General features: G+C 46.6%; 5 protein-coding genes across 5 annotated transcripts; 2 read left to right on the forward strand and 3 right to left on the reverse strand.

Annotated features, from left to right (window-relative positions):
- Positions 1-1,452: 1,452 nt before the first annotated feature.
- Positions 1,453-3,766, reverse strand: EDB91DRAFT_1252511 (uncharacterized protein; the record flags this gene model as incomplete). Its single annotated transcript, XM_041323512.1, has 7 exons — positions 1,453-1,486; positions 1,536-1,711; positions 1,777-1,891; positions 1,976-2,171; positions 2,434-2,635; positions 3,457-3,567; positions 3,608-3,766. The coding sequence occupies 7 exons, from the start codon at positions 3,764-3,766 to the stop codon at positions 1,453-1,455; spliced, it is 993 nt and encodes a 330-aa protein (XP_041173105.1).
- Positions 3,767-5,406: 1,640 nt separating this feature from the next.
- On the forward strand, positions 5,407-5,841 carry EDB91DRAFT_1252512 (uncharacterized protein; the record flags this gene model as incomplete). The annotated part of the gene is made up of 1 exon (XM_041323513.1): positions 5,407-5,841. The coding sequence occupies one exon, from the start codon at positions 5,407-5,409 to the stop codon at positions 5,839-5,841; it is 435 nt and encodes a 144-aa protein (XP_041173106.1).
- Positions 5,842-5,901: 60 nt separating this feature from the next.
- Positions 5,902-7,965, forward strand: EDB91DRAFT_1252513 (uncharacterized protein; the record flags this gene model as incomplete). Its single annotated transcript, XM_041323514.1, has 5 exons — positions 5,902-6,279; positions 6,334-6,699; positions 6,750-7,115; positions 7,173-7,487; positions 7,540-7,965. 5 exons carry the CDS (start codon positions 5,902-5,904, stop codon positions 7,963-7,965), a joined length of 1,851 nt encoding a protein of 616 aa, XP_041173107.1.
- Positions 7,966-8,727: 762 nt separating this feature from the next.
- EDB91DRAFT_1006336 (uncharacterized protein) lies at positions 8,728-9,327 on the reverse strand (the record flags this gene model as incomplete). Its single annotated transcript, XM_041312321.1, has 1 exon — positions 8,728-9,327. A coding segment is annotated over one exon (600 nt), but the record flags the coding sequence as incomplete, so codon positions are not given.
- Positions 9,328-11,781: 2,454 nt separating this feature from the next.
- EDB91DRAFT_1059292 (uncharacterized protein) lies at positions 11,782-12,827 on the reverse strand (the record flags this gene model as incomplete). Its single annotated transcript, XM_041314231.1, has 3 exons — positions 11,782-11,952; positions 11,992-12,501; positions 12,573-12,827. Coding segments are annotated over 3 exons (936 nt in total), but the record flags the coding sequence as incomplete, so codon positions are not given.
- Positions 12,828-26,511: the final 13,684 nt, after the last annotated feature.

A 26,511-nucleotide genomic window follows, 5' to 3' on the forward strand; every position in this document is an offset into this window, starting at 1 on the left:
CGCAAGGACGCTCATCCTAGAAAGGGGGTAATGTCACGAATCCCAAATATGAACCATTTTTCATTTCTCAGTTTTCCTTCAGCTACTTCCAGTACCTGAGCCGGTCACGTGACTCCTCATCATATATCACCCATTGCTTCGCCGATTGGCTCCCCTACTTCACGGGCTAGAACAATCTCGCTTCCTAAAGAAGAACCGGTCGGATCTTGGGTTTCTATTTAGTAACCATCTTACTCATTTGCTTATATATCATGATGTCATACTTAGTCATCCGCAGTATCGTACGACTCTTTTCTCATTGGCTGATTTCTTTCAGACTCCTATTCAATGTTATGTATAAAAGTAGGTTAGTTAGTGTAAGTACTCCTTAGACTTAACCTCTTCGTTTCCTACTGTTGTAGTGACTTAGATGTTCACACTCAATACTATCCTGTTCCTCATCATCTTTGACCAAATCCTAGTGGTTGTGAACTTGCCTTCATCATTATTGGTGAACATTGGTCATAACAGCGGCTCATAGTAAGACGAGGGCCTGGTTCACTTCTACTAAAGAGTAACATAAAGAGATTGATATAGCAAAACGCGTCGGGGAATGATGATTGATTTTAAACATAATTCGCGAGATAAATCTCAGCAGAATAGCACAGTGAAGTTTATCGAGAACGGCGACGTCCAAGATAAAGTTTGAGTCGGAGTGGTAAGAAGACTTAACCTAATGTTATGACCAACGTTCACCAATAATGATGAAGGCGAGCACACAACCACTAGGACTCAGTCAGAGAGGATAACAAACAAGATGGTATTGAGCGTGAACGTCTAAGTCACTACAACAGTAGGAAATGAAGAGGTTAAGTCCAAGGAGTACTTACACTAACTAACCTACTTATATACATAACATTGAATAGGAGTCTGAAAGAAATCAGCCAATGAGAAAAGAATCGTACGATACTGTGGATGACTAAGTATGACATCATGATATTTGAGCGAATGAGTAATATGGTTACTAAATAGAAAACCAAGCTCCGACTGGTTCTTCTTTGGGAAGCAAGATTGTTCTAGCCCATGGAGTAGGAGAGCCAATCGGAGAAACCATGGGTGAGATGTGAAGAGGTGAAGGTGTGACAGGGTGAGAAGTCATGTGACCGATTTGGGTATTGGAAGTAGCCAAAGGAAAACCAAGAAGTGAAAAATGGTTCATATTTGGGATTCGTGACAATCAAGCGTCTTCTCCGTGATAATGTTTTGGCGGACGAGGTAGCAAAACTCAAGGAAAGTGCGGAATGTTCGAACTACCTCTATGGGGACATGTCCCTCAATAGCAGGTAAATATACCTAAAATATCTACTGTAAAATAATAAATTTAAAATAGAAACAAACGCCACGGCTTACCTTCATTAATGCCTTGGAATTGTCGCCTGTCCACTGCTTGAATCCGTGTCCTTGAGGGAAGCGTCAAAGTCCAGCAAATGATGGGGTGGCCACAATTCTAAATCAAAGTTAGATAGTGGTATGTAATATTTATGTGAATCTCATACCTTCTATCAATGTCGTCCATGATACACTTGGCCGCCGTTTTTCCATGTGTCTGATCCAAGTACTTCTTGACCCAATCTACAATATGATCTTTGAATGTACCTTTTATCAACTGGTGCAAAAGGTCAGGGGCGATGAGCTCGTGAATGTCCGTTCGAGGGAAATTGTTTGTGAATGGCTAAAAGGTATCGTTAGTATATTAAAATGAATTATAAAGTTTGAACTTATGATGAGATCACCAACAATGCCATACTCATCCCATAAGTCACCAAGGGTTGCTTCTTCGACGAGTGCTTCTGTGTGTTCACAGCAGCGCTCACTGGCTGGTTTATCTAAATTGGTGCATGGTCCTAGACATCTGTTCAATCATTAGCATAGGTAATCAGTTGAGAGGTGTCATAACACCTACCTAGCACACCAGCCTCGAACAATACAGGCTCACAATACCTGTTCCTCGTAATCAGCAATGTAAGGTCCTAGACCATAGATGACACGCCGGAAATGACCATCACCGAAGCGCACAACTTCAGGCTTTGTCATGCCAGGCCAAAGCCTCTCAAGAATTCTGGTGAGGGACGACTGGAATAATTGGCGGTGAAACTTGCGGAACTTCAGATCAGAAGCATGTTCTTTTGTTGCTGTTGAAAGGATTAGTTAGCGATATGGAAGAAAGACACAAAAATAAGGATAGCGGGAAGAACAAGGTGAGAACGCGGTTTTATAGGACAAAGTTTAAGAAGAAACTAATGAGGTGTGGTGTGTTGATGAGGTGAGAACGCAGTTCTACAAGACAAAGTTTAAGAAGAAACTAATGAGGTGTGGCGTGTTGATGAGGTGAGAATGCAGTTCTACAGGACAAAGTTTAAGAAGAAACTGATGAGGTGTAGTAATCAAACGTACTTTTAGGTATAGCGAGAAATCCAACAATAGCGAGTGCCTCATGGTGTGCACACCGGACATTGTTGTGAACATTGCCTATTGAGGCGTAGAGAGGGTAATACTCATTATTTCCAGTTGCAACGGACACCATGGTTTTGTCACTGCCCAGGAAAACTGGCACAAATGTTGATCCATGTGTCTGTGGGTCAGTTGCAATTAAATCCTGAAGAATTTGTCAGAGGTTGTTCTGAGATAAACAGTAGTACAGTGGCTCAAAAAACTGTCCGCATGTTTTCACATTTTTCACTATCTATGATATTGTGTGAGAATGTACAAACACATCAAGGACATGCTGGTACCATATTGTAGTACTACTTCAGGGCTTCCAATTGAGCCCTATGGCGTGGGAATTGGTCGAGATATGGTGGAGATATGAGGCTTACAAAATGATGACTCATGCGGACAGTTTTTTGACTCAAGTATTTTACAGTGATAATCAGGTATTCTAGTACATTGTGTGACCTCCCTTGGCTTTAATTACTGCCTCTATCCTTCTAGGCATACTCTCAATCAATTTCTGGCAATATTCTGCTGTAATCCTTGCCCATTCCACTGCTACTCTCTCCCATAGCTCCTATACTCCTTTAGGGGGGGGGTTTCATAGGCTTGAAGCATCTTCTTGAGTATTCCCCAGAGATGTTCAATGACATTGACATCAGGGGACTGTGCTGGTCAGTCAAGAACATTGATATTATGTTCTTTAAACCATTGTCTGGCTCTCCTAGATGTGTGCTTGGGATCATTATCCTGTTGGAAAATGATGTCTTCTTCATCAATCCCTGAGTCAGCTATGCTAGGCAGCAAGTGGTCATTTAGAATGTTCACATACTGCTCAGCATCCATCCTCCCCTCAACTTCAGTGGGCATACCCACACCATTCCATCTCATACAGCCCCATACCATTAGAGAACCTCCTCCAAATCTGACATCCTCACTAACCTCTCTGTCTGTTAAAAAATCTCTCTTCTTTTTCCATACATATACCTTCCCATCTGACCCAATCCTATTGATTTTGGTCTCATCTGAACATATAACATGCTTCCAGTCCTCTACAGTCCAGTTTTGATGGGCCAAGCCAAAGGTAGTCTTTTCAGCCTATGTTTAATAGAGATAAGAGGCATTTCTTCTTTGTTACTGCCTTGAGATGAGCTGCCTTGAGAACATTCCTCACAGTTTGTGAAGAGACAGTGGTGGTGATGGTGGAATTGGTATAATGGGTGGCTTGGAGGGCATTATTAGCCTTTCCTGTAGTGATATGTTGGATGATAGCCCCCTTATTAGCAGAGGTGGACATCCTCCACAAGAGTTTTCCTTGTCCAGGTGGCTTTCTTTGATACACTTGGCTGCAGTAGACTTGCATACTTCAGTTCTAGAGGAAATTTGATGAGCAGAGAGGCCAGCATAGGACAAAGAGAAGATATTATCCCTTTGAGTAGAGGAGACGGCTTTCATGGTAATTATGACCATGACACATGAGACATTCTGGTTTATATAGTTAGATATAGTTTTAAGAGTATGCCTAGAAGGATAGAGGCAGTAATTAAAGCCAAGGGAGGTCACACAATGTACTAGAATACCTGATTATCACTGTAAAATACTTGAGTCAAAAAACTGTCCGCATGAGTCATCATTTTGTAAGCCTCATATCTCCACCATATCTCGACCAATTCCCACGCCATAGGGCTCAATTGGAAGCCCTGACGTAGTACTACAATATGGTACCAGCATGTCCTTGATGTGTTTGTATATTCTCACACAATATCATAGATAGTGAAAAATGTGAAAACATGTGGACAGTTTTTTGAGCCACTGTACCTATGGCTTGATTCCAGGCCCAATCACCAGACATAAAGTCCTTCCATTGGCAGACATCGCCATCAGTTGAAAACTTGCGATATGGGCGGTAATCAAACTCTTGTATGTAGTCGGGGTTCCCAAGCATGTTCCAAACAATCTGATGCAGGTCTCGGTACCAAACATCAAATGTTTGATCCATCCAGGATGGTGCAATGTCCGGTTGTGCACCAGTGTATTGCACAGAAAAAGACTGCCATTTCACATTGCCAACTGGAATGTTGTCAATGGTCTTGTAGAGATTGTGATAGTCAGCAAACAGAGGTCTATCATTGTGCTTGGTGAGAGTTGATGCCCACAGATCAAGCAATCTGTTAATTTGAGTTGCTGGCATCTGATTTTCGATGAAAAAGAACTCAGCTGTCTTGAATTCAGTGCGATTACAGAATGGGGTATAGTCATTGGGAGTTTTTTCAGACAGAGGCTCCGGCACACTTCCAGGTGGAAGGAATGTACCATGTGCATCACAAGGACGAGCTAGAAATTTTAAATAAATGAATGTAGTGCAAGCAAAGCGGAACATAATTACCATCAAGTGCCTTATGAAAGTTTCGATACATGGGGTCTCCCGGACCCCAAAACTCAGTGTCGACATTGGGAGGTGGTGGCAGGTGATGGGTCTTGTCTTCGATGTATTGATCTTGATGCTCAGGCTCTTGATAATGGCCTGCCGGCACAATGTGATTTTCAGGAGCCGGGTCTTCAGCAATATTGCGAGGTAAATTTAGAATTATAGGGTGGGCTGAGTTCCAATGTTTTGTGTGTCCTGCGTGAGTTTTGAAAAAACACCAACAACTTCCATGCCTGCAAGGTAATTGCAGAGTGTTGTGTTCTCACCAAGAGTCTTGGTTCCTCAGGATGATCTGAGGCATCAAAGGCAAAGGAAATATAAAAAAGATAGCGGTGCGATAGACAAGAATTCATAGTAAAAAGCGAGCCTGGCGCCGCCATCCGAAAACACATTGGTTGTGTTTGGAGTCAGGGTGAGGACCGTGAGGTACTTCAGAAAATTTCAATGTGAAATCCCTAGTCCCTGCTCATTCCCAACAACCACCAGCCCTACCCTCTTCCCTATCAGCCATGTCTGCAGAACCCACTGCTCTGCGTCGCACTCATCCATCTAACGCCAACAAACATCCTGGTGAGATCGTCCTTCAAGCAAAAGGTCATCAACGTACCGCAGAGGAGATGGCTGTTGCCAAAGCCACAGAAGCCGAAAAGGCTACAGCCACTCAGGTAGGCATCCAGCGCTTGGCTAGGATAGAGCTTGACATGGAGGAGAAACAGGCTGGCACACTGACCAAGAAGGCCAAACCAGTGCGCCCTCCTCCAAAAGGAAAGGCTAAGGGTAATAAGGCTATCTCTGAAAAAGAGAAAAGCCTTCCAGCAGTTGCCAATGGCAAGGCTCAGAATGCAGCATTGGAGAATAACGCTGATATTGAAGGTCTCAACAATGGTCCTGATAAGAGGAAGAAGAAGAAGGGGATCAGAGGATCCATCAATCACGCACCATGATGGCGGCAGTGATAACAAGGGGCCAACACATGCTGATAAGGGCAGTGAGAACACACTTGCATGAGTCTCTCACAGCTTCTGGTCATACTCTTACTGACAGAATCAACACTTTTCTTCCTAAATCTAACTTCTGACTGCACTGGCAGAAACCCTAACTTCACACTCAGCGGGAAGATCCAGAACTGGATCTCTGGTGTTGACAAACCCTTGAAGCCTCACACACCAGCAACTCAGACTTCCAACTCAGTTCCCCCTTCCACTATCTTCACGCACCTCACAGAGACTTCCCAAGTCACTATCGAAAGCGCTACCTCGGCCGGGACTGGTGGGAAATCTGGTGGTGTCCTTGTTGGAGGCTTTGATGATGAAGAGCCAGAGGATGATTCTTTGGAATGCCAGGTTGCTCAATCAACGGTCAAGAAAGGCAGGGAGGCTGCGGTGATTTTTCCTTTCTTTTAAAAAATATTTTATGCTACTGATTTATGTTTACAGACTACCATCGCACTCATGCTCAATGACTCAGATGATAGTCTATACGATGATGGGCCTAGGGCTCCATTCACTCAGAGTAGCAAGGCACGGCCAGTACCTCACCTCAGGCCCATCCCCAAAAGGAAGGCAGAGGAAATCCTGGAGGTTTCGTCTGCTAGCGAATTCAAAGACATCAACGCTGCTCAAAGTGACGACAACCTACTATCGGATATCGACCATGACAACTATTTGATGGATGTTGATCCACCCCAATCAGACCTCAAGCTGACGACATCCCAACCTGTGGTCAAGCAAGGTCCTGCTGACACAGGAGTACTCATGAGAATGCTGTTGAAGCTGCAGAATGCTTGCCACACTACAAATTCGGTGAGCACTTGACCCTTTGTACGAATCCCCACTGACTCATGTATTTGTAGGTATCCGTCAAAACTGTAGACACGAATGCTCCAGCAGCCAAGAGGGTGAAGACTGAACCGATCACAGGGCCAATCAGTGTTACTCCCGCACAGGCCCAGCCTGGAGTTCAATTCGACATGCCTATGGAATCAGCAAAACCCCGAGCACAATACTGGATCACCGACCTACCTGCGCCAGTCCAGGCAGACCACCGCTGGGCCAAGAAATTCTGCCCGACCATGATCTTGTGGATGGGGAGTCTCGAAGACGACCTCATTTGGACCATCACAGATGTGAAGTTACTCAAGCACATTCAAATTATATTTGATGTGGTGTACCCAGAGCTCAGCCTTAAAGTGGCTCAGAATGGTGTTATATTCTCGCTCGTAAGTTTTTTTCCTTCTTTCACGGCTTACTTGTATTTTTGACTGCACTTTAACTAGACAATTCAACGCCTCTCTGAATGGCGTAGCACCTTCGGCTCAACAGCCATTGCACTCATCATTGATTTCTTGCTAACCAACGCAGACTGTGACTTGCAGGTTCTCTCACACCTCCTCTTGAAGGATTACGCCTTCCTCTTCGGAGACATGGACCTACGTGATCCCCTTGGAGTGTACCACTCTGCCTTCATGCTTCAACTCTTCGGAAAGGCACACCTTGCCTGCATTGGTGGCCACATCAACATCCCCACACTAAAGACTCACACCTTAGCAACCAGTGGAATGGTAGGCACCTTCTCACTTTGTGCTGCAGCTGTAAGACTTCTGTTTTTCTGCTGTGGATGACTGTTGACTTTGGCCTCTGCAGCTCGAGTGCGCCGTTGAAATGATCGCCAATGGTGATATCAAGGCTGAGGATATTTTAGCCACAACATCATCCACCAAGACCAGCATTAAGCTGCTGAAAGTCCTCAACAAGGTCACTGGAAAGGAGATGAGCATCCCCTTTCTGTTCTTGTGTGATAGGTGTGCCAAGAAGACGAAGAATTACGCCAGGTCCATCAAGAAGAAGGGAGTGGCCTTCGTAGTGTCTTTGACGGAGATCGCACGTTCAGCATGGAAGGAAAATGTCTGGCCCGCGGACTCAACTGTCACAGATGATGAGTCCAAAGATGAATGTGCCTTGCTGTGTATCTATGCACTACCTATTTTCATTTGTATTTTTATTGAATTGTGGGTGCTTTTGACAGAAATCTTCGACAACATCACATCCACGCACTGCTTTAGCTGGTAACCATTCTACTATACTCCTTTTCTCTGCTCTGAACCCCGTCCAGATTTCGCCTCAAGTGTCTTCAAGGCTGTCTTCATCACTCTTGTGCACTGCTGTCATCATTTGCGTCTTGCCACTCGTTTTTTAGCCGCATCAAGTTTTGCATTATTTCAGGTCTATAGTAGTACCTCCTCCTGCTCTCTAACTGCTTTTTACTACGCTATATTTCTGCATGTTGCCCCCTTAATTTCCACACTTTTCACTCAGACGGTCCCTTTTCATTTGCTTTTCCACTAGTTTCAGCACGCTTGTTATTAAATAAAAATTTGCTTTGCATGCTGAAAAGGAAGACAAGTGAAAGGAAAGTAGAATTCCAGACAACAAGTGGCCTTTTTCAAATGGCTATCTACTTATTTTCACTCTTGCTTTTTTGTGCTTTTTGGACGAGAAAAGTAGAATATAAGGAAGGTAAGGAACCGGGTGTTTTACTGATGTGAATGCTTTATCAGGATGTGACCCCAGAGAGTCACCGTAAAGGATCTGTGAGCTTGAAAAGTTGATGACTGTTGCCACCCAGTGATTTCCATTTATGTTGGTGACAAAACCAACACTTGACTGTCTTCTGAACCCAGAGGCAAGTGTGTGGCCTAATCCATGAGCTCGAGCAAAACAGTTTCGTCCAAGTGTGTATGCCCCGGACTCTCTCTCCTTGTATGCTGACTTTAAGTAGGCATGAAAGTACAGACTCTCGATCTCGACATTGGTATCAGGTAGATGTTGTTTGATGCCAGTTCGGAGGAGATCCAACATCTGATTCTCGTGCACATCAAATAGCCAATCATGTGTTATATATATGGTGAGATGGTGCATGGCTACCTGATTTTCGAAGCCTAGGACATTTCCTGACCAGGGTAAGCTTCCAAGCAAGTTATAAACTTGTTTGATCAGGTCATGAGTGTCCTGCCTATAGGCTGCTTTCCATGAGCAGCTCCGGCTCTCCAGGATGTGCTCTGCTTCAATCCAGTGCTGACAGCAGTTTCTTCGAAGGTGAAGGACCTCTGCCCAATAGGTAATCACCCACAATGGCAGGCAAGTTTTACTGTCTATTGGGGTATGTGGGCATTGAACTGAGACCTTTTGTTGCTCAAGGGCAGCTCGAAGGCCTTGATCAAGGAGTTTCTCAAGAAGTGAGGAAGGTGGCAGAGGTATAGATTTGATTTTGTTGAGATCTTCAACATTTGGCTGATCATGGCTGAAGTAGGCTTCCACAGAGATATTGCAGTCGATTTTTGAAATCACTGGAAGTGGGAATTTCAAGAAGGCAATGATGGATAGGGATGGATCTGGAAGGAGCTCAGTGATAGCAGTTGAAGGAAGCTGTAGTTGGTGAGGGATTTTGGTGGGGGGCATGTTGTATCTGAGTGCTACGAAATTTTCAACTTGAAGTTGATCAGACTCGGACAGTGGCAAAATTGTTGCTCATTCACAACTCGGATATTGCTCAGGCATCTCTACTTTACTTACTACATGGGTGGCAATAGAAGATGTGCTTAGAGCTGCGGAATTCATGATCTGGTAGTCAAAATTAACATGGTTGAAATTAACTTCTGCCAAAAATTTCTGCACTGTCATGTGTCACCCTCAAATGCCGAGGTGACGAAATGCACCTGGCTTTCCCAATAAGTAAGCCTTATTAAGCTTGGTGATCACGCACCTCACCAAGCCTAGTTAGGCTTGAATGTGCTAAATTCTCAACACCTTTTACTACATACTATCATTGCCTTTCAGTGCTTTCACTGCTTCGCTACGATGTTTCACTGCTTTGGCTGACTCTGTACATTCCACACTCACTGCCTACTACTTAGTAGCATACTACTGGGTGTCCTAGGAGGGTGGAAGATGCCTATAAACATTCGCATAGCAAGTTTTAAGACATACCCTTGAGTAGTGGTTGAGGTAGATTGAAAATGAGTGGTTATTTGCAGAGTTGCACTTCGGACACATATGGTAATTGGATGCACAATGCATATATACACCTCAAACCACCATTTTCCCTGCAACTCAACTACAACTCAAGGGTATGTCTTAAAACTTGCTATGCGAATGTTTATAGGCATCTTCCACCCTCCTAGGACACCTCTGGGTCAATATACATACCCCAGGGCCCCTCTAGGAGCAAGGTGAGTGATATTCCCCCTCTTCAACATTTTTCTTGATAACTCACCCTACATTTATCCACAGCCATTCCCCTTTTATATACTAATTATATAGAACCACCTTCATTATTTTATAATGTCTCAGCCCTTGGTACTCTTGCTGGACACCTCCCTTGACTTGGTGAGTCTCATAGTTCGCTTTTTTGGTGTTTTTTTTTTTGTTTCTAACTTGCCCTCCTCTCAATCCCTACACTTACAGCTATTTACAGTCACTTATATACATGTTTTGCACCATCTAGTGCACTAGTACTTCGCTCTAGATCCCCTGGTAAGTCTCCCCTTTATTTTTCATGTTTTTGTAGTCTCCCCCCCTGTGTCCCTGCTAATCAATTTATCGCCCACCACAGTATCTCATATGGCTCTAATAGAGTCATAATACACTCTCTGAACACCGCTTGAGTACCCCTTTTATTTTGGAGGGGCTATCTTAGGTTCTATAACACCTACAGTAGTCCCCCTGGTTTGGGGCGCATTTTTACTATCCTGGTGCCCCCATTCACTTTCCCCTTGCTAATATATGATTATAGGACACCTATAACTGATTCTCTTATGCACAGAACCATATAGTCCGCCTCCTGCCCTCTCCTACCCCCATTTCCCCCTTCAGAACACCTTCCCCAGCATCCAGGTGATTTTATTTCGCATTTTTTACTATATAGGGTGACACTCTGGGTCCTCTAGATGAAGGTGGAGGAGCTGTAGTACCTTAGTTTCCCTCATACATACACACACACTTATTTTATTGTTAATTAATGTTTAAAAATGCGAAATCATTGTTATTAAATGCATTATAATATAGTACAGCGAAAAAATTACAAGAAAAGGTGTTGAAATCATGTTATACTTGAGCTCACTGTTGCCCACAGCGAGCACGAAGGTTTCGGCAACGTGCAGGAATGGCCGAAAAGTGTTGCTTACCCGATTTGGTTTTACAGCTGAAAAACAAAAAACACTCAAGGCAATTGCGTGATTTAGGGCAATATTTAACGCTGGTGTTGAGAATTTAGCACATTCAAGCCTAACTAGGCTTGGTGAGGTGCGTGATCACCAAGCTTAATAAGGCTTACTTATGTCGAGAAATTTACAGTGGTGCTCAGCCAAAACACCAAGCGAGAGCACATGACCACAATCAATTCCCTTTTCAAGGTGGGATTTGCTGACCTCACTGGCACATGACCAGGTTTGTGTGACAGGCGTGAGTTTTGGTTGAAAAAAACAGAGTGTTTCAACAAATGCGCTGGCGGGACGGAACAAACACGAGTGGGGTGCGGGCATGATTAGCAATGGCAAGTGGTAAGGTAGAGTATCAGTAGTATGCTACTAAGTAGTAGGCAGTGAGTGTGGAATGTACAGAGTCAGCCAAAGCAGTGAAACATCGTAGCGAAGCAGTGAAAGCACTGAAAGGCAATGATAGTATGTAGTAAAAACAGGACCGGTATCACTTGTTGCGAGAGATACGGTCCCCTCGTGCAGCGTGTGCCTTGTTCACAGCCTTCAGAAGTTGTGTGTGCCCTAGCTCAGCCTCTGGATAGGCTGCGAGGAAGTGTGCCTCATTCGACTCGTACCTGGAGCTGAAACAGAGGGTTAGCAGTGCTGGCAGAGTAGATACCAGCGCAGGGACTTACTGATTAATGAACTCCAGCGTGATTGTTGCACATTGGTGGTACTTTGATGCGAACCGTCTATTTGCACCTTGGTACCAGTGCCTTGGCCAGTCCTTCAGTGGCATTGTCAGTCCTTGGTCTCGATCGCCAACAAGCCAGTGTTCGACAATCTCCTTCCAGGAGTTGTGCTTCGGGCTGGTGGTTCTGTTGGGATGAGAGACTGGGACCTGAGGGATCACAAGGCCAGGTGTTGGGAGTTTCTGGGTACTTGAAGCCTGAGTGATGCTGATGGGCAGCGTGGTGCAGAGTTGTTGTGACGAGGTGTGGATGGATGGCTCGGTGGTAGGGAGAGTGTGGCTGACGACGGGCCTGGGTAAAACTGGCTGTTCGGCTCTCGCACATATGTCTCTGACAGGTGGAGTTGGTGTGTGGGAGGCACACTCAGAGACGTTGGTGAAGTGGGGGCCTGAATCGAGACACTGGAGAGCGATTACTGTGGCACAGGCAGCCTGTGCTACAACACTCGTTAGGGAGCGCATGTCATTGCGAAGGGAGTTGACATCTGCTGAAACGGATGTGTGCACCATGCGAAGCTCTTCTGTCGATGCTGGTCTGGTGAGAGCATGTTTGCCAGCAAGGGAGGCATCAGCACCGTGGGAGATGGGGGCAAGGGCATCACTGTAGTCAGTCTCATATGCATGTAGTTCATCAAGGAGGTAGCGAACGAGTGTATCACGCTGAAAATAGACACAATGAGAAAAAAAATGCTGCATCAGTCAAGTGTCAGTCATAAGAACATGAGACATACCTGCTCGCCATCAGCCCATCCACCCCACCAACGAACTTTAGCAAGTGTCCACCGCTGGCCCACTGGAGCAAACATGAACCAATATTGCGCACCTCCCCGATGAAAGCAGTGAGTTGAGAAGTTACCACGGATGCCAGCGCCAGCGGTTGACTCATTGATCCATTTTTGTACGGTATCGTGAGAGATTGGCTGTCCAGGATGCACGACACCATTTGCACTCATCGCAGGAAAAATGAAGTCGTTCGGCTGGAGAGTTCACCCATAGTGAAATGATTCAAGCCACTTGATCCAAACTAACATCCAGAAGAAATTGTCGCAGGCTGGCATGTTGGGGCGTGGATAAATCTTGTAGTGATTTGCTGCCAGTGGTGAGGTCATTTAGTCATCCAGCTTCAATTTAATGTGAGCAACTCACATCTCAGATCTGCTTCCCATTGGCCCTTGTCCACCTTCTTTTGCCATCCTTTCCGGTGAGTGAGAAAGATCTCGAAGTACGATGTGCATTTACTGTTATGACCCACGTCCAACAATAATGTTGAAGGAGAGCTCACGACCACTAGGACTCGGTCAGAGATGACAATGAGTAACAGGATTGGATTGAGCGTTGAACGTCTAGGTTACTACAACAGTAGAAACAAAGAGGTTAAGTCTAAGGAGTACCTATGCTAACTAGCCTACTCTTATACATAACATTGAATAGGAGTCTGAAAGAAATCAGCCAATAAGAAAAGAGTCGTATGACTACTGCAGATGACTAAAGATGACTCATGATATATAAGCGAATGTATAAGCGAATGAGTAAGATGGCAATTAAACAGAAACCCAAGTTCCAACCAGTTCTTCTTTGGGAAGCGAGATTGTTCTAGCCCGTGGAGTAGGGGAGCCAATCGGAGAAGCAACGGGTGACCTATGACGTGGAGTCACATAACCGGCTCGGGTACTGGAAGTAGCCGAAGGAAAACCGAGAAATGAAAAATGGTTCGTTTTAGGAATTCGTGACATTACCCCCTTTCTAGGATGAGTGTCCTTGCGAATGTAAGATGGTCGTATATTTTTCTGTCTCCATTCGAGGAAGTCAGGGGTCGTTAGAATTGAAGCGGAGATTCGCGCCGATTTAACCGCATTTGGGTTTTCTGCATAAAAGTTGGCTACAATGAGTGGTGCATTCTTCACATCTTCTTCTGATTTCCATGTTGCTTCTGCTTCTGCATATCCTTTCCATTTTACTAAATACTGCAACTTGCACCTGTATAGGCGGCTTTGCAATATTTGCTCTGCTTCATATTCTGGGACTTGATCAACAATATCCGGCAGCGGACGCGTTAGAGGTGGGCGATCAACAAGTTGAGAGGTTTGACATGGGGTGAGTAACGACACATGGAAAACTGGATGAATGCGATATTTAACCGGGAGCTTCAACTTGTAGTTTAGCTCACCAGTCTTCTCTTCAATTTTGAATGGTCCCAGACGGCGGTCGGACAATTTTTGGCTCGGACGGCGTTGTTTGATGTTTGTCGCATCTAACCATACCTTGTCGCCTGGTTTGAATTCTGGTGCGTCCTTTACCTTATGATCATAAAAGCGCTTCATTCGATCGTTCGCTATTTCCAGCATTGCCTTCGTCTCTTCTTGTGCCTCCCTCATCTCAGCTACTCTCTGGTCGGCATGGGGAATCGTGTTGGAAGAATTAGGGGAAATCATAAACTCAGGATTATATCTGTAGACACATTTGAATGGGGAATGTCCAGTGATGGTTACTGAGTTGTTATGCGTGAATTCAGCAATTGGAAGCCAAGAAACCCAATCATTCTGATGGTAGGATGTGAAGAGTCAGAGGTACTGTTCGACTTCTTGATTGACTCGTTCCGTCTGTCTGTCAGTCTGTGGGTGATATGCTGTTGACATGGACCACTTGGTTCCTAGTCATTTCGAGACTTCCTGCATGAACTTGGACACAAACTGTGTTCCCCTATCTGAGATTACTTTCTTCGGCGTCCCATGTAACTTCCATACATGATTGAGGAATAAGTCCGCGACTCCCTTAGAATCAACATCCTTGGTGGTCGGAGCAAGATGTGCTTGCTTTGTGAAACGATCAACGACTACCAAAATACTGTCTTTGCCCTGGGAGATGGGTGGATCGGTGATGAGGTCACAGCTAATGGTTTGCCATGGCCCTTCTGGAACCTCGTTTGGCTTCAAAGGTCCGTGGGGTTTTGATGGTAGCACCTTCGTTTGCTTGCATCGATCACATCCATCTACGTAGTCATTGACCCATTTCTGCATCTGGGGCCACCAATAGTTCCGCGAGACAAGTTCAAGAGTCTTGGCACGTCCCATATGTCCTGCTGCAGGCGAGTCATGGAAGATCTCTAGCACTGAGTGACAAATGTCCTTATTCTTGGGAACGTAAACCAATCCTCGGAACAAAATGAGTCCATCCTCTGTGTTCCACTCTTCCAATCCTCTTCTCAACTGCACAGGGGCTTTCTTCAGAGTTTCGATAGCATTTCGGACTTCCGGATCTAAATCAGTGCAGTTTCTGATACGCTTCAACAGCGAATGCTCTCCTTCTATCAGAATCTGACCTCTTTTTGTGGCTTTGATATGAAAAAACTCAGGTTTCAAAAGCACGCGATCGGAATTGTCATTTTCTACCCCCCCTCTGTGGTCTGGCCTCCTGGACAGAGCATCAGCAGTGTCATTAACCTTTCCTGGTTTGTGTTGCGGAGTGAAGTTGTACTCTGCATGGAACAAGGACCATCTTGCCTGTCTGTGAGTTAACTTTTGGCTCGTCATGAAGTACTCGAGGTTTTTATGGTCCATCCAGATCTCTACCGGATGAGGTGCGCCCTGAACATAATGCCTCCACTCTTCCAATGCGCGGATGATGGCTAAAAGTTCTTTGTCATGAATGTCGTAATTACGCTCTGGATCTTGCATCAATTTGCTGAAAAAGGCCACCGGGTGCCAAAGTCCATCTTCTTCCAACTGAGAAAGTACACCACCAGTAGCGTAGTCAGATGCGTCGCTCTCTATCTTTTGTTTTTTATTCGCATCTGGCATGACTAGCACTGGTGCGGAAGTGAACCTGTCCTTCAGAGTTTTGAAAGCCTTCTCTTGCTTGTCCGTCCATTCCCATGGTACATCCTTTCTGATGAGTTCATTCATGGGTCTGGCAATGTTCGAGAAACCGAGAATGAATTGACGATAAAAGTTCGCAAATCCCATGAATCGCTGAATGTCTTTGACACAGGTGGGAGTGGGCCATTCCTGAACTCCTTTAACCTTGACTGGATCCATAGAGATGTGTCCATCTTTGACGATCAAACCAAGAAACTCCACTTCCTTCTTCTCAAAAGAACACTTTTCCGGTTTGAGATAGAGATCATTGTCCTGTAGTCTCTGTAGTACCTCGCGCACTACCTTCCGATGTTTCTCTACATCACCATTGGTGAAGACCAAGATGTCGTCGATGTAGACTACAACAACCTTGCCTTCCTTTAGATCTTGGAAGATTTGGTCCATCATAGTTTGGAAGGTAGCTGGGAAGTTCGTCATACCGAAGTACATTACAACTGGTTCGTGGTGTCCGAAAGGAGTTTTGAAGGCGGCCTTCCACTGGTCTCCTTCTCTCATTCTGATATTATTATAGCCCCATCGAACATCCATTTTCGAAAAGAGCTTTGCACCAGAGAGTCGATCAATAAGGTCCTGAGAGCGAGGGAGAGGGTATGCATTTCGGATGGTTTTCTCATTCAACCTCTGATAGTCCATGACAGGTCTGAGCTTTCCGTCCTTCTTAGCAACAAAGAAGAAAGGAGCTGCTACTGGGGATTCGCTATCCCTCAGTCGTCCCAAATCATATTCCTGCTTCAACCACTTCTCACATGCGTCATTTTTGGCGGGGGACAGGGGATATGCCTTCGCATTGGGGGGAAGGTCAGTAGGATCCTTGAGGTCTACCTTGTGATCCCACTTCTTAGACTCGGGGAATCAAGTAGACTCTTCTTCGGAGAAGACCTTAAGATAATCATGGAGCCAGTCCGGCACCATTTCTTCTACGGGCTTCTTTTCCTTCTTCTTCTCCTCCTGCTGCGCCAACTCTGATGCCACCGAACTCTTGTACCTGATCCACACATTCCGTGATGAATCCTCATCCTCGACTTCCTCGATCTGCACCTTCTGACCAACAGTAGTAGCAAGGTCCAATTGTTCTTCATCCTCAAGCCTGGCAGGTATGGTACCCACATGTCCTTGCATTTTAGAGCTGAGGCTGTTCGACTGAACCTGATGATGGATAGAGGCTTCCTTGATATCCTCATCTTCGTCATCTTCTGTCGGTATCAATTTAGGCAACACAGAAGGGATCAAAGAGTTCGTGGTCTTTCTCTTCTTCACCTTGGTCTTCTTGTTCTTGACCTTGGCTTCTTGACATTTAACCGGGCAACGGTCTAATGTCACCTTCCCTCTGTTCCAATCGATACTGGGATTATGGAATTGTAACCAATCTATTCCAATGATAACATCATCGGAACCTAGGTCTGTGACCAGAAAGGCTACTTCTTCCTTATGATCCCCTATGGTAAGCTTCAAGTCTGCGTAATGCGTAATTGGCCCGGTGGAATTGTCTGTTTCGTCAATGTTACGGATCGACATTGGTCGCAACAACTGCTTAATCTGAACTTGATTTTTTTCTACGAATTTTTTGCTGAGGAAAAGGTTTCTGGCTCCACAATCCACTAGAGCATTGACAGCTGCTTTTTTGTGTTTCCCTTCCAACATAACTGGCAAGTAGAAATGGTCTTGTTTATTCCCAGAACAAACTTCTGATACTTCTGCAAACATAATTGCCGAGTCACCGAGAATGGAAAAATGATTTCTCTGATCTAAGTCCGCAGTCGACTTCGATCTTCCTAAAAACCCTTCTGCTCTTCTTTCTTCGCGGGGTTATACATGGTGGAGAGGCAAATCCTCTCGTTAATGATGCGGTTAATATCTTCCAGGGTGAGTGCTTTCACCGCTGGAACTTCTTCCACCTTGCCGGTGTGGACAGCTGGTCCTTTGCCCTTGGTGTTGAGTGGCTTTCCTGTGCAATTACGGGCCATATGCCCTTCTTCTCCGCAGTGATAGCATTTGAATGGCTGCCCCTGCGCGCGGGGTCTGCCTCCTGCTCTGGTTGCATCTACATCCATCGTGTTTCCTCCCTGCGACGTGGTCTTGGGTGCTCCAGCTGGTGCAGGTGGAACAGCGGGGCCTCACCAAGGTTGTCGCTGAGAGAAACTCATCTTCCTCTCGTCGTCAAGCTCTTTGAGGTTCTGCCCGACTAAGAGCGCCTCCCTGATCAATCCCTCCAGGGTGTCCTTCCTGTTGGGGTGGATGTTAGCCAAGTAGTTTTTGACCCATTGGTCTAAACCATGGCGGAGTTTGCGCATTAATTCGTAGTCGGAGAATTGACAGAAGGCGAGCTTCTGACGGAAAAGGGAGATATATTCTCCAACTGTACGATTTCCTTGTCGGAGGGATTCCAACTCTCTTGCAGCCTTCTCTTCTTTGTTGACGACGCTCCACATGACCTTCATGTCCTTGACGATGCTGTTATAGGACCCGGGCTGACCGCTGAGTGCCATAGGGGTGATACTTTCTGCCCACTTAGCTGCGGCTCCTCGGCAGAAGGACACGAGACATGTGCATTTCTGCTGTTCGGTTGCTCCAGGGTAACCCATAAAGTAGCTTTCGAGCTGGGTAAGGAAGGTGTCAACATCAATGGAGTTTTTATCTCCTGTAAAGTCCATGGGTTTCACCATCTTCAAATCAGAGCCTGAAGTCCCAGATATGGCGCCTGGGATCTTCGTTGTAGGCGAGGTCTCCAAAAGCGTGACCCTGTCTTCCGCATTCCTCAAGGAGTCCTCCAGATCCCTCACTCTGTTCTTCAGAAAGTCGATCTCGTCGTCTGCATGCACCAGGCCTGCTTGCAGTTCGTCGACCTCCTTCTGCAGACCAGTTATGAACTGCCTGGTGTACTCTCTTTCTGTTACGACGACGGTGTTGATTGCGTGCGAAATGTCCTGATGGGTGATGGTAGTCGACCCGGGCCCGGAGATGCCGAAGGGTGCAGAAGGGCCTGCGGTTGGGGTGGTGGATGATCCTGCAGGTGCTAATGGGCCTAACGGGTTTCTCCATCCTTGCGGGGCCGGAGAGTGGATCACTCCCCTTGGTGGAGTCACTACTCTTGGTACAGCTGGGGGAGCGTCTGTCACTTCCGTATCCTCGGAAACGTGCATCCCAGGCTCTCCTAGATTCTCAGACATGGAAGAATCTACAAGAAGAATCTGAACAGGAAATAGTGTGGAGGAGTGCTTCTCTGGCCGCAACTAGGCGGGATCTGTATGGCAGAGACGTGATGACGGAGGTGCGAACACATGTAGCGATTCGTCGACCTAAAAGAACTCGAGAGGAGTTCGCAAAAGACGCGGTGAACTTTGGGTCTGCTTTCAGCACCCTAGGTTTCTATCGTAATGTATTTTTAGGGTTGTAAGACCCGCGAGTGCCATTCTATTACGTAGAAAGCAAGTATTGTAGTGTACAGTTGGCAGGGTTTTGGGCCTGACTGTAGACGTGCGGAAACAGGACCTAAAGTCACTGATCCTTATGAACTGGCGGCTCGTGTAAGACGAGGGCCTGGTCCACTTCTACTTAAAGGCTAACATAAAGAAACTGAGATACTAAAACGCGTCGGGGAAATAATGAGTTGACAAAAAACGTGATCCGCGAGAATATTCTCAAGCAGAACAGCACAGCGAAGTTCATCGAGAATGGTGACATCCAAGACAAAGTTCGAGTCAGAGTGGTAAAGTAGACTTAACCTAATGTTATGACCCACGTCCAACAATAATGTTGAAGGAGAGCTCACGACCACTAGGACTCGGTCAGAGATGACAATGAGTAACAGGATTGGATTGAGCGTTGAACGTCTAGGTTACTACAACAGTAGAAATGAAGAGGTTAAGTCTAAGGAGTACCTACGCTAACTAGCCTACTCTTATACATAACATTGAATAGGAGTCTGAAAGAAATCAGCCAATAAGAAAAGAGTCATACGACTACTGCAGATGACTAAAGATGACTCATGATATATAAGCGAATGTATAAGCGAATGAGTAAGATGGCAATTAAACAGAAACCCAAGTTCCAACCGGTTCTTCTTTGGGAAGCGAGATTGTTCTAGCCCGTGGAGTAGGGGAGCCAATTGGAGAAGCAATGGGTGACCTATGACGTGGAGTCACATGACTGGCTCGGGTACTGGAAGTAGCCGAAGGAAAACCGAGAAATGAAAAATGGTTCATTTTAGGAATTCGTGACATTTACTCAGTGTGAGTGTCTCATTTGCAAGGTACACGCCGAGCACCCCATCCAAAATAGTGGTATCAAGTGAGATATCCTTTCTTTGCAACTTTACGAGCTCAAAACACCTGCGTGCAAGTTAGATCATGCACGTGCTGCGGAAAAGCTAATCAGATCTCACCTTGTCCATAACGTCCATCCATTCGATGTGAACGTGACTTGTTCAAGATGATGAGTAAGTTTTGTCCTCATTTCCAAGTCCAGGTGCATATCCGAAGGCCGAGCACCACTCATCACCTTCTGAATCATCTGTAGTGCAATCTCGAGTGGACACACAGCCTAGTGCCATCAGAATGCCCGATCCATGTAGTCCTTTGTCATTGCCATTGAGTGAGTGCGATCTCCTCCCTCGGCACTTGCCTTATGCTTGATGGATGACAGCACGTCGTAAATGTCTGCAGAATCAGCAGGGTTTCCTTCTCAGTGCTGCTTCGCCTCATTGAAGTGCCATTTGCCACGATAGGTATCACCATCTCTAAAATGTAAGTCAGTGCTCATATGCTCTAATTCATGTATGATAATACTCATGATAGCTCCCACAGCTTCTTAAATGCCGAACGGATGCTCTTGACAGTAGTTTTGCTGAGGTTCTCATGGAACCCTTTCAGGGACATGAAGAGCGCCAGTGCTTTGTTGGAGCATCTGTTCAGGATGCTCTCAAATGCATATTTGAAGGCCAGGTCCTCATACACGTCATTGTCGGCATGTATTTTGGCAGTCGCAGGCAACAGAACAAGTGAGTTTTCATACATGTCATCCCTCCAAGTCTTGCTGACAGCAGAACAACTCAGGGTTTCGAAATGGCTTGCCAACCATTCCCATCCACGCCGAACATGCCCAGCATAGTTCGTCCTTGTGTCATTTGCCTGAAGGTGAGTTTTTATCCCATGTTCCTTACACTTTTGGACGTCTGCTAAAGCTGTCTTCGCAGCAGCTGATCTCATCTTTCGCCCAGCTTTCTTCTGAGCAGTGTCTGGCAGCTGGGGGGCTTTCGTGGAATCCTTCTTGAGTTGTGCCATACTTTGCGAACACGAACAAGTGAGTGTGGCACAAAGGTAGTTCAAAATTTCGGGACGGAGATCATTGTCAGGGGCCTCTAACTAGTTAATGACAATTTCACATTTCACATTTCACACTATTTAGATTAGGAGACGACAATTGATTGCACTAGGCACTAATATACTGCTGCACTACTTGGGGAGCCATATGATCCAGTATCATTTCCGGAAGATGCATGTATGAGGGAGAGAATTTCCCTTGAGCTGAGTTGCCTAGGGTGTTGTGTGCCAACCACCAACCATCAACTTTGATATTATAAATAGCGATATCACGCCGCAATGCCATCAATGTTCCATGAGCAATTATTTTGAACACCAGCCAGTGGTCTGTGTGGTCCACATGCTGACGGGGCAACTAAAACACGAGTTAGAGTCTATAAAAATTGAACCACATGTGCCACCTACCTTGCATATGGTGCGGAGACATGCACCCTCCCACACACTCCCACGCATCTTGTCAATGATGGCATCATCGTCCCAGCCCAGCTGCAGCCTGCAGAAGTCTGCAAGGTCTGCGAGATGTGGCTGGGAGGACGACACGTCCAGTAGCACATTCTCTGCAGCTGAAAAAGATGTTGGAGGATGGATATATTTGTTGATCACTGCACGATGTGGAAAATTGCATGGGATACAATCTGCAACGGCCTTATACCGACGCTTGAGGTCATGATAGGGGTCGTTGGTGAACATAGTGTGTAGTTCATTGACGAGGTCCTCTGCACGCTCAGAGAACTCTTCCAGCGGCATAGACAGGAATGTGCAGAGCATATTCTCGCCAATTCTGCTGCACATAGCAACCTTGTGAGCAATCTCGATTCCACAACCAGGCACTCCTCTATCATAGTCTCCGCCTGCCAGGAGGGCAATGAGCAGTTGATCTCCTCAGGTCAAGGAAGCATCATGCTCGAGACCATCCTCCGTATACACTTGAACATTGAGATAGTCCTTGTCGTTCTTTGCACTGCGACAAATCAATGGCAAAAGCATGAGAAAAACATGATGGCATACGTTCTAATTATGCACACGGCTCCGAAGATCAGAACATCACTGTCCTCGGTCATCACGGCGTTGATAACACCGTGGGTGTTCATGGCAGCCAATTCGGCTTTGGCTTCACTCGGGGCCTGGGGAGTGGTGAGACAACAGTCTCATTTGAGGTGAGCAAAACTTACCTTGGTCCACTGAAAGCCAAACAACTCCAGCATGCGCTGGAAGTCATGGGTGAGCCAGTGGGGGCTGTGTCTGATTGTTCGACCCTTGTCTGGCAGGTGGCTCAGGCTATCGAAGACAAAGACCACATGCAGGGGAAGCTTTAGTAGTGCGCCCAGCCGAAAAATCAGTCGAACCCCATATCCATAAATCCTTGTTCACTGGTGCATAGTATATTCTTCTTTGGTTTATTTGACAGATACAGTACTTTTACCTTTCAAACTCCCTATTACGTTGCCTTAAGCGGCTCGGACCGATTTACTCTCACATATCCCCATACATATCACGGACGATCGACCGCATGTCCTGCGTACATTTCTAGCGAACCACGAGGTAGCTCGGACATCCCAAGCGATGATTATCTCCATTATTTACCTAGTAGCCGATTTTTTACTTAAGGGATGTTCTCCGGGATCTTCACAGTCGCAGCATACTGCAGATCGTAAGCGCTCAGCTTTGCCTGGGCAATCTACACAAACTCAGTCCTCTCGCGATCCCAATGCTTCGAATCATTACCTGGGTTTTCAGGATGGCGCACATGGACAGCTCTCTCCCACTGTGTGCGCCATTTGTTTGGGGAGTCACACCCACAGCTTCATCGACTGCACCGCCGAGTGTCTCTGGAGCAAGTCCCACCCTGTGCTCACCAACAGAGTCAACAAACAGCTACTATTATGTTCCAACAACCAGCCACTCTGCCTCGACTGGCAGAGGAGTCGTGGATGCAGCAATCGCTCACACAATGAACGACACATTTGCACCGGTTGTCCTTCCACCACACACGGATCTCAGCATTGTTCTCAAGCACAGAAAGTTGCGGCCGATCACACCTTATAATTCTTCCTCCTGGGAACATTTGCTTCACTCTCATGATCTACTCGATCGCTACCCGGATATCCCGCTTGGTTTACGTGCAGGTTTCAATCTGCACCTGCCTTTGCTGCACTCCACTCAAACCCCACCTAATAGTACTTCAGTTCATCAATATCAGGATGTGTTCTCAGCCATTTGTCTCGCGAGCTGCAAACCGGTCAGTACATCGGTCCTTTCACTCGCCTGCAACTTGTGGACGCCCTGGGACCCTTCCAATCCTCACCCATATCAATCATTCCCAAAGCTGGCAAAGCTGGAAAATATTGTGTCATTCAAAACTTCTCTTTCCCTGATATTCTGTCCCTGGCTCATCCATTACCATCCATTAATTCCATGGTTAACTCCGATGATTTCCCGTGTACATGGGGGACATTCGACACAGTCTGTACCATCATCCGTGGTCTACCACCAGGCTCTCAAGGTGCCACACGGGACATGGCTGAAGCTTATCGCACTGTTCCGTTACACCCTTTGCAGTGGCCAGCAACAGTGGTCCGTTTGTCGGAGGATGCCTTCTGCATTGACACCTGTACCGCCTTTGGCATGGGGCCATCAGCCGGGGCTTATGGTCACGTTGCTGATGCTGGGGTCGACTTATTGCGAGCACAAGGTCTTGGACTGATTGTCAAATGGGTCGATGACCACCTGTTTTTCCGCATCCGCAAAGAGCATCTCATTACTTACAATCATCAGCGTTTGTTGGTTCATACTTGCCTGGCCCGAACAGGCCAGCTTCAGAATGGTGGTCGTCTATGGTACAAAGGTGACGAATTTAGTGACAGTTCATTTGATGAGTTTGCTGAAGACTGCGGTTTCCCGCTCCGCGACTTATCTGAATCTTCAGTTCGCTCGCATGAAAGTGATAGTGAATTCACTTTTGACTTCTGCGACATTAACCGCACGTCCTCCGATCTCGATATACCTTGGGAACCGACAAAGGACACCTTGTTCAGCTTTCAAGTTGTGTACATCGGTTTACTGTGGTGCCTCACGTCGCTCACAGTGGCGCTGGTGGAAGGAAAAAAGGAGAAGTACTCTGCCACCATCACAGCATGGTCTTTGGACGTCACCCATGTACTACTCAATGTTCAGAAGCTGCATGGGAAACTTCTTCATGCCTGCCTCGTGCTTCCCGCTGGACGAGCGTACATCACCTCACTCGAAAGTATGCTTGGAGTCTGTAGTGCGAGTCCATTCATGCCACATCACTCTGTCCGTCATCTCAACGAAGACCTCAAGTGGTGGTCTAAACAACTCTCTCTACCTTTCGTCGGTCGGTCAATCCCACACCCAGTTCAACTCGTCGATGCTCGGGCCTTCTTAGACGCCAGCACCACTGTCAGAGTTGGAATTGTTATCGATGGGCATTGGCGTGCCTGGTACCTATGGCCAGGATGGCAGACACTCAATGGAGAATGGGACATTGGCTGGGCAGAGGCCACCGGTTTCGAACTTCTCATCCATGCCCTCCTGCGGGCCTATTCCAGAAGTTCAGTCTCACTTCAGGGTCTATTGTGACAATAAGGGCGTCGTTGATGGTTGGCGCAATGGACGGAGTCGCAATAGGGCCACCAACATTGTTTTCAGAAGGGTCCAACATCTCCTCGATTCCCAAGACAATTTCTCCTCTTTCCATCTCCGCTATGTCCCCAGCCAAGACAATCCAGCAGACGGGCCTTCCAGAGGTGTCTTCCCCCCGAGGCATTTCTTGCTCCCACCCATTCCTCTCCCTGGGGATCTCGAAAAATTCCTCATCCCCGCCGTCTAACCCAGGCACTTCACAAATGGACACAGTGGCTAGTCATTTGCAAGCTTGGTTGACCGGAGAAGAAGTGAGACTTCCCGCAGTCACACTGCTCTCAGCTATGAGGCCACGCGCTGTCGGCGCTCCATGTTTTGCTAATTCCACTCCCTTACTGTTGCCCGCACCCACAGGTCCACCGCATCCATATGCCGCCAGTTTGACACCTTTGCTATCACCTCTTCGTCCGCATTGCCTAGCACGCGATCGCTTGCGATTATGGGTACCTGCAACCAAGCACTCAGGCACGGATCGTGCTGGAGCGCCAGTTCCAGTCTCCAAGGCCGACCTTGATAGAATTCTCCTCATCATCTCTCATTCTCATGCTTCCAGCACACATGAAACTTACGGATCAGGGCCCTTAGCATACCACGTATTTTGCGATACTCGGGGCATTTCTGAAGATCAGCACTGTCCAGTGCCACCCGTTCTACTTCTAGCCTTTGTTGCGGCCTGTGCAGGAGTGTATGCAGGTGCCACGCTCGAGAATTACTTTTACGCAGTTCGCGCCTGGCATCTCCTTCATGGAGCACCTTGGCTACCAAATCATGCCGAATCATCCCTCGCACTGACTGGCGCTGCAAAGTTGGCCCCTCCATCCTCCAAGCGTCCAAAGTGCACTCCTTTCACAGTGGAGCTCATCATCAAATCCGGAGTGTCCTGGATCTGTCAAAGCCGCTACACGCTGCCGTTTTCGCATGTCTGACCACTTCATTTTTTACCATTGCTTGCACAGGGGAGTTTACGGTACCTTCTCTTGTCAGCTTCCACACCGACCCCAGTGCCTACATCAAATTCCGTGACATTCATTACAACCAAGATCAGAACAGTTTCAGAGTAGTAGTCTTTGGCTTGCTGTGGACCAAGACATCCGCAACTGGGGAGGACGTTTATTGGGCCGCGCAGTCTGGACTAGTTGATCCCCAAGTAGCTCTCCAACAGCACCTCACCATTAATCAACCTCCCCCTTCTGCCGCTGTCTTCAGTTGGTGTCATGTGGGAGGTCTGCAGCCTTTGACGAAGTCCACATTTCTCACCTGTCTGCAATCCGCCAGAGATCAACTAGGGACTGGAGCGCTAAAAGGGCATGGAATTAGAATTGGTGGCACTTTGGAGTACCTTCTCCGTGGCGTACCTTTCGACAGCGACAAAATGATGGGGTGCTGGAGTAGCGATGCTTTCATACTCTATCTTTGACAACATGCTGTGGTGCTTGCACCCTATCTTCAAGATACGCCAATCTTAGAACCATTCATGTGCTATGCCATACCTCCGCCACGTTAACTTTCGGTAAGTTTTCTACATCGCCTTTCTCCTTTTGGTTGGGGGACAAGCATGTGCTTGCTGCGTTGACGGGCTCCTTAATTTTCGGGATACACAGCTCATACTTGTCCTTTCTGCTAGGTCCTTACAGTCTGTTTCAGCCTAAAACCCCTGTGGGGTTTTTACCCAAATAAGCCTTTGTTTGTTGCCGCCGTCATTATAGTATTTGTTTGTCATCGTCGTTATAGAATTTACTTTGCCTTATCTTGTGCTCGTCCCTTTGAGTCTAAGTGCATAGACGTGAATTTTTCCAGATATCCTGACTTATTGG

This window comes from Suillus paluster, assembly GCF_016628075.1.
Source record: "Suillus paluster strain FC165 chromosome Unknown EDB91scaffold_69, whole genome shotgun sequence".
Taxonomy (NCBI): Eukaryota; Fungi; Basidiomycota; class Agaricomycetes; order Boletales; family Suillaceae; genus Suillus; species Suillus paluster.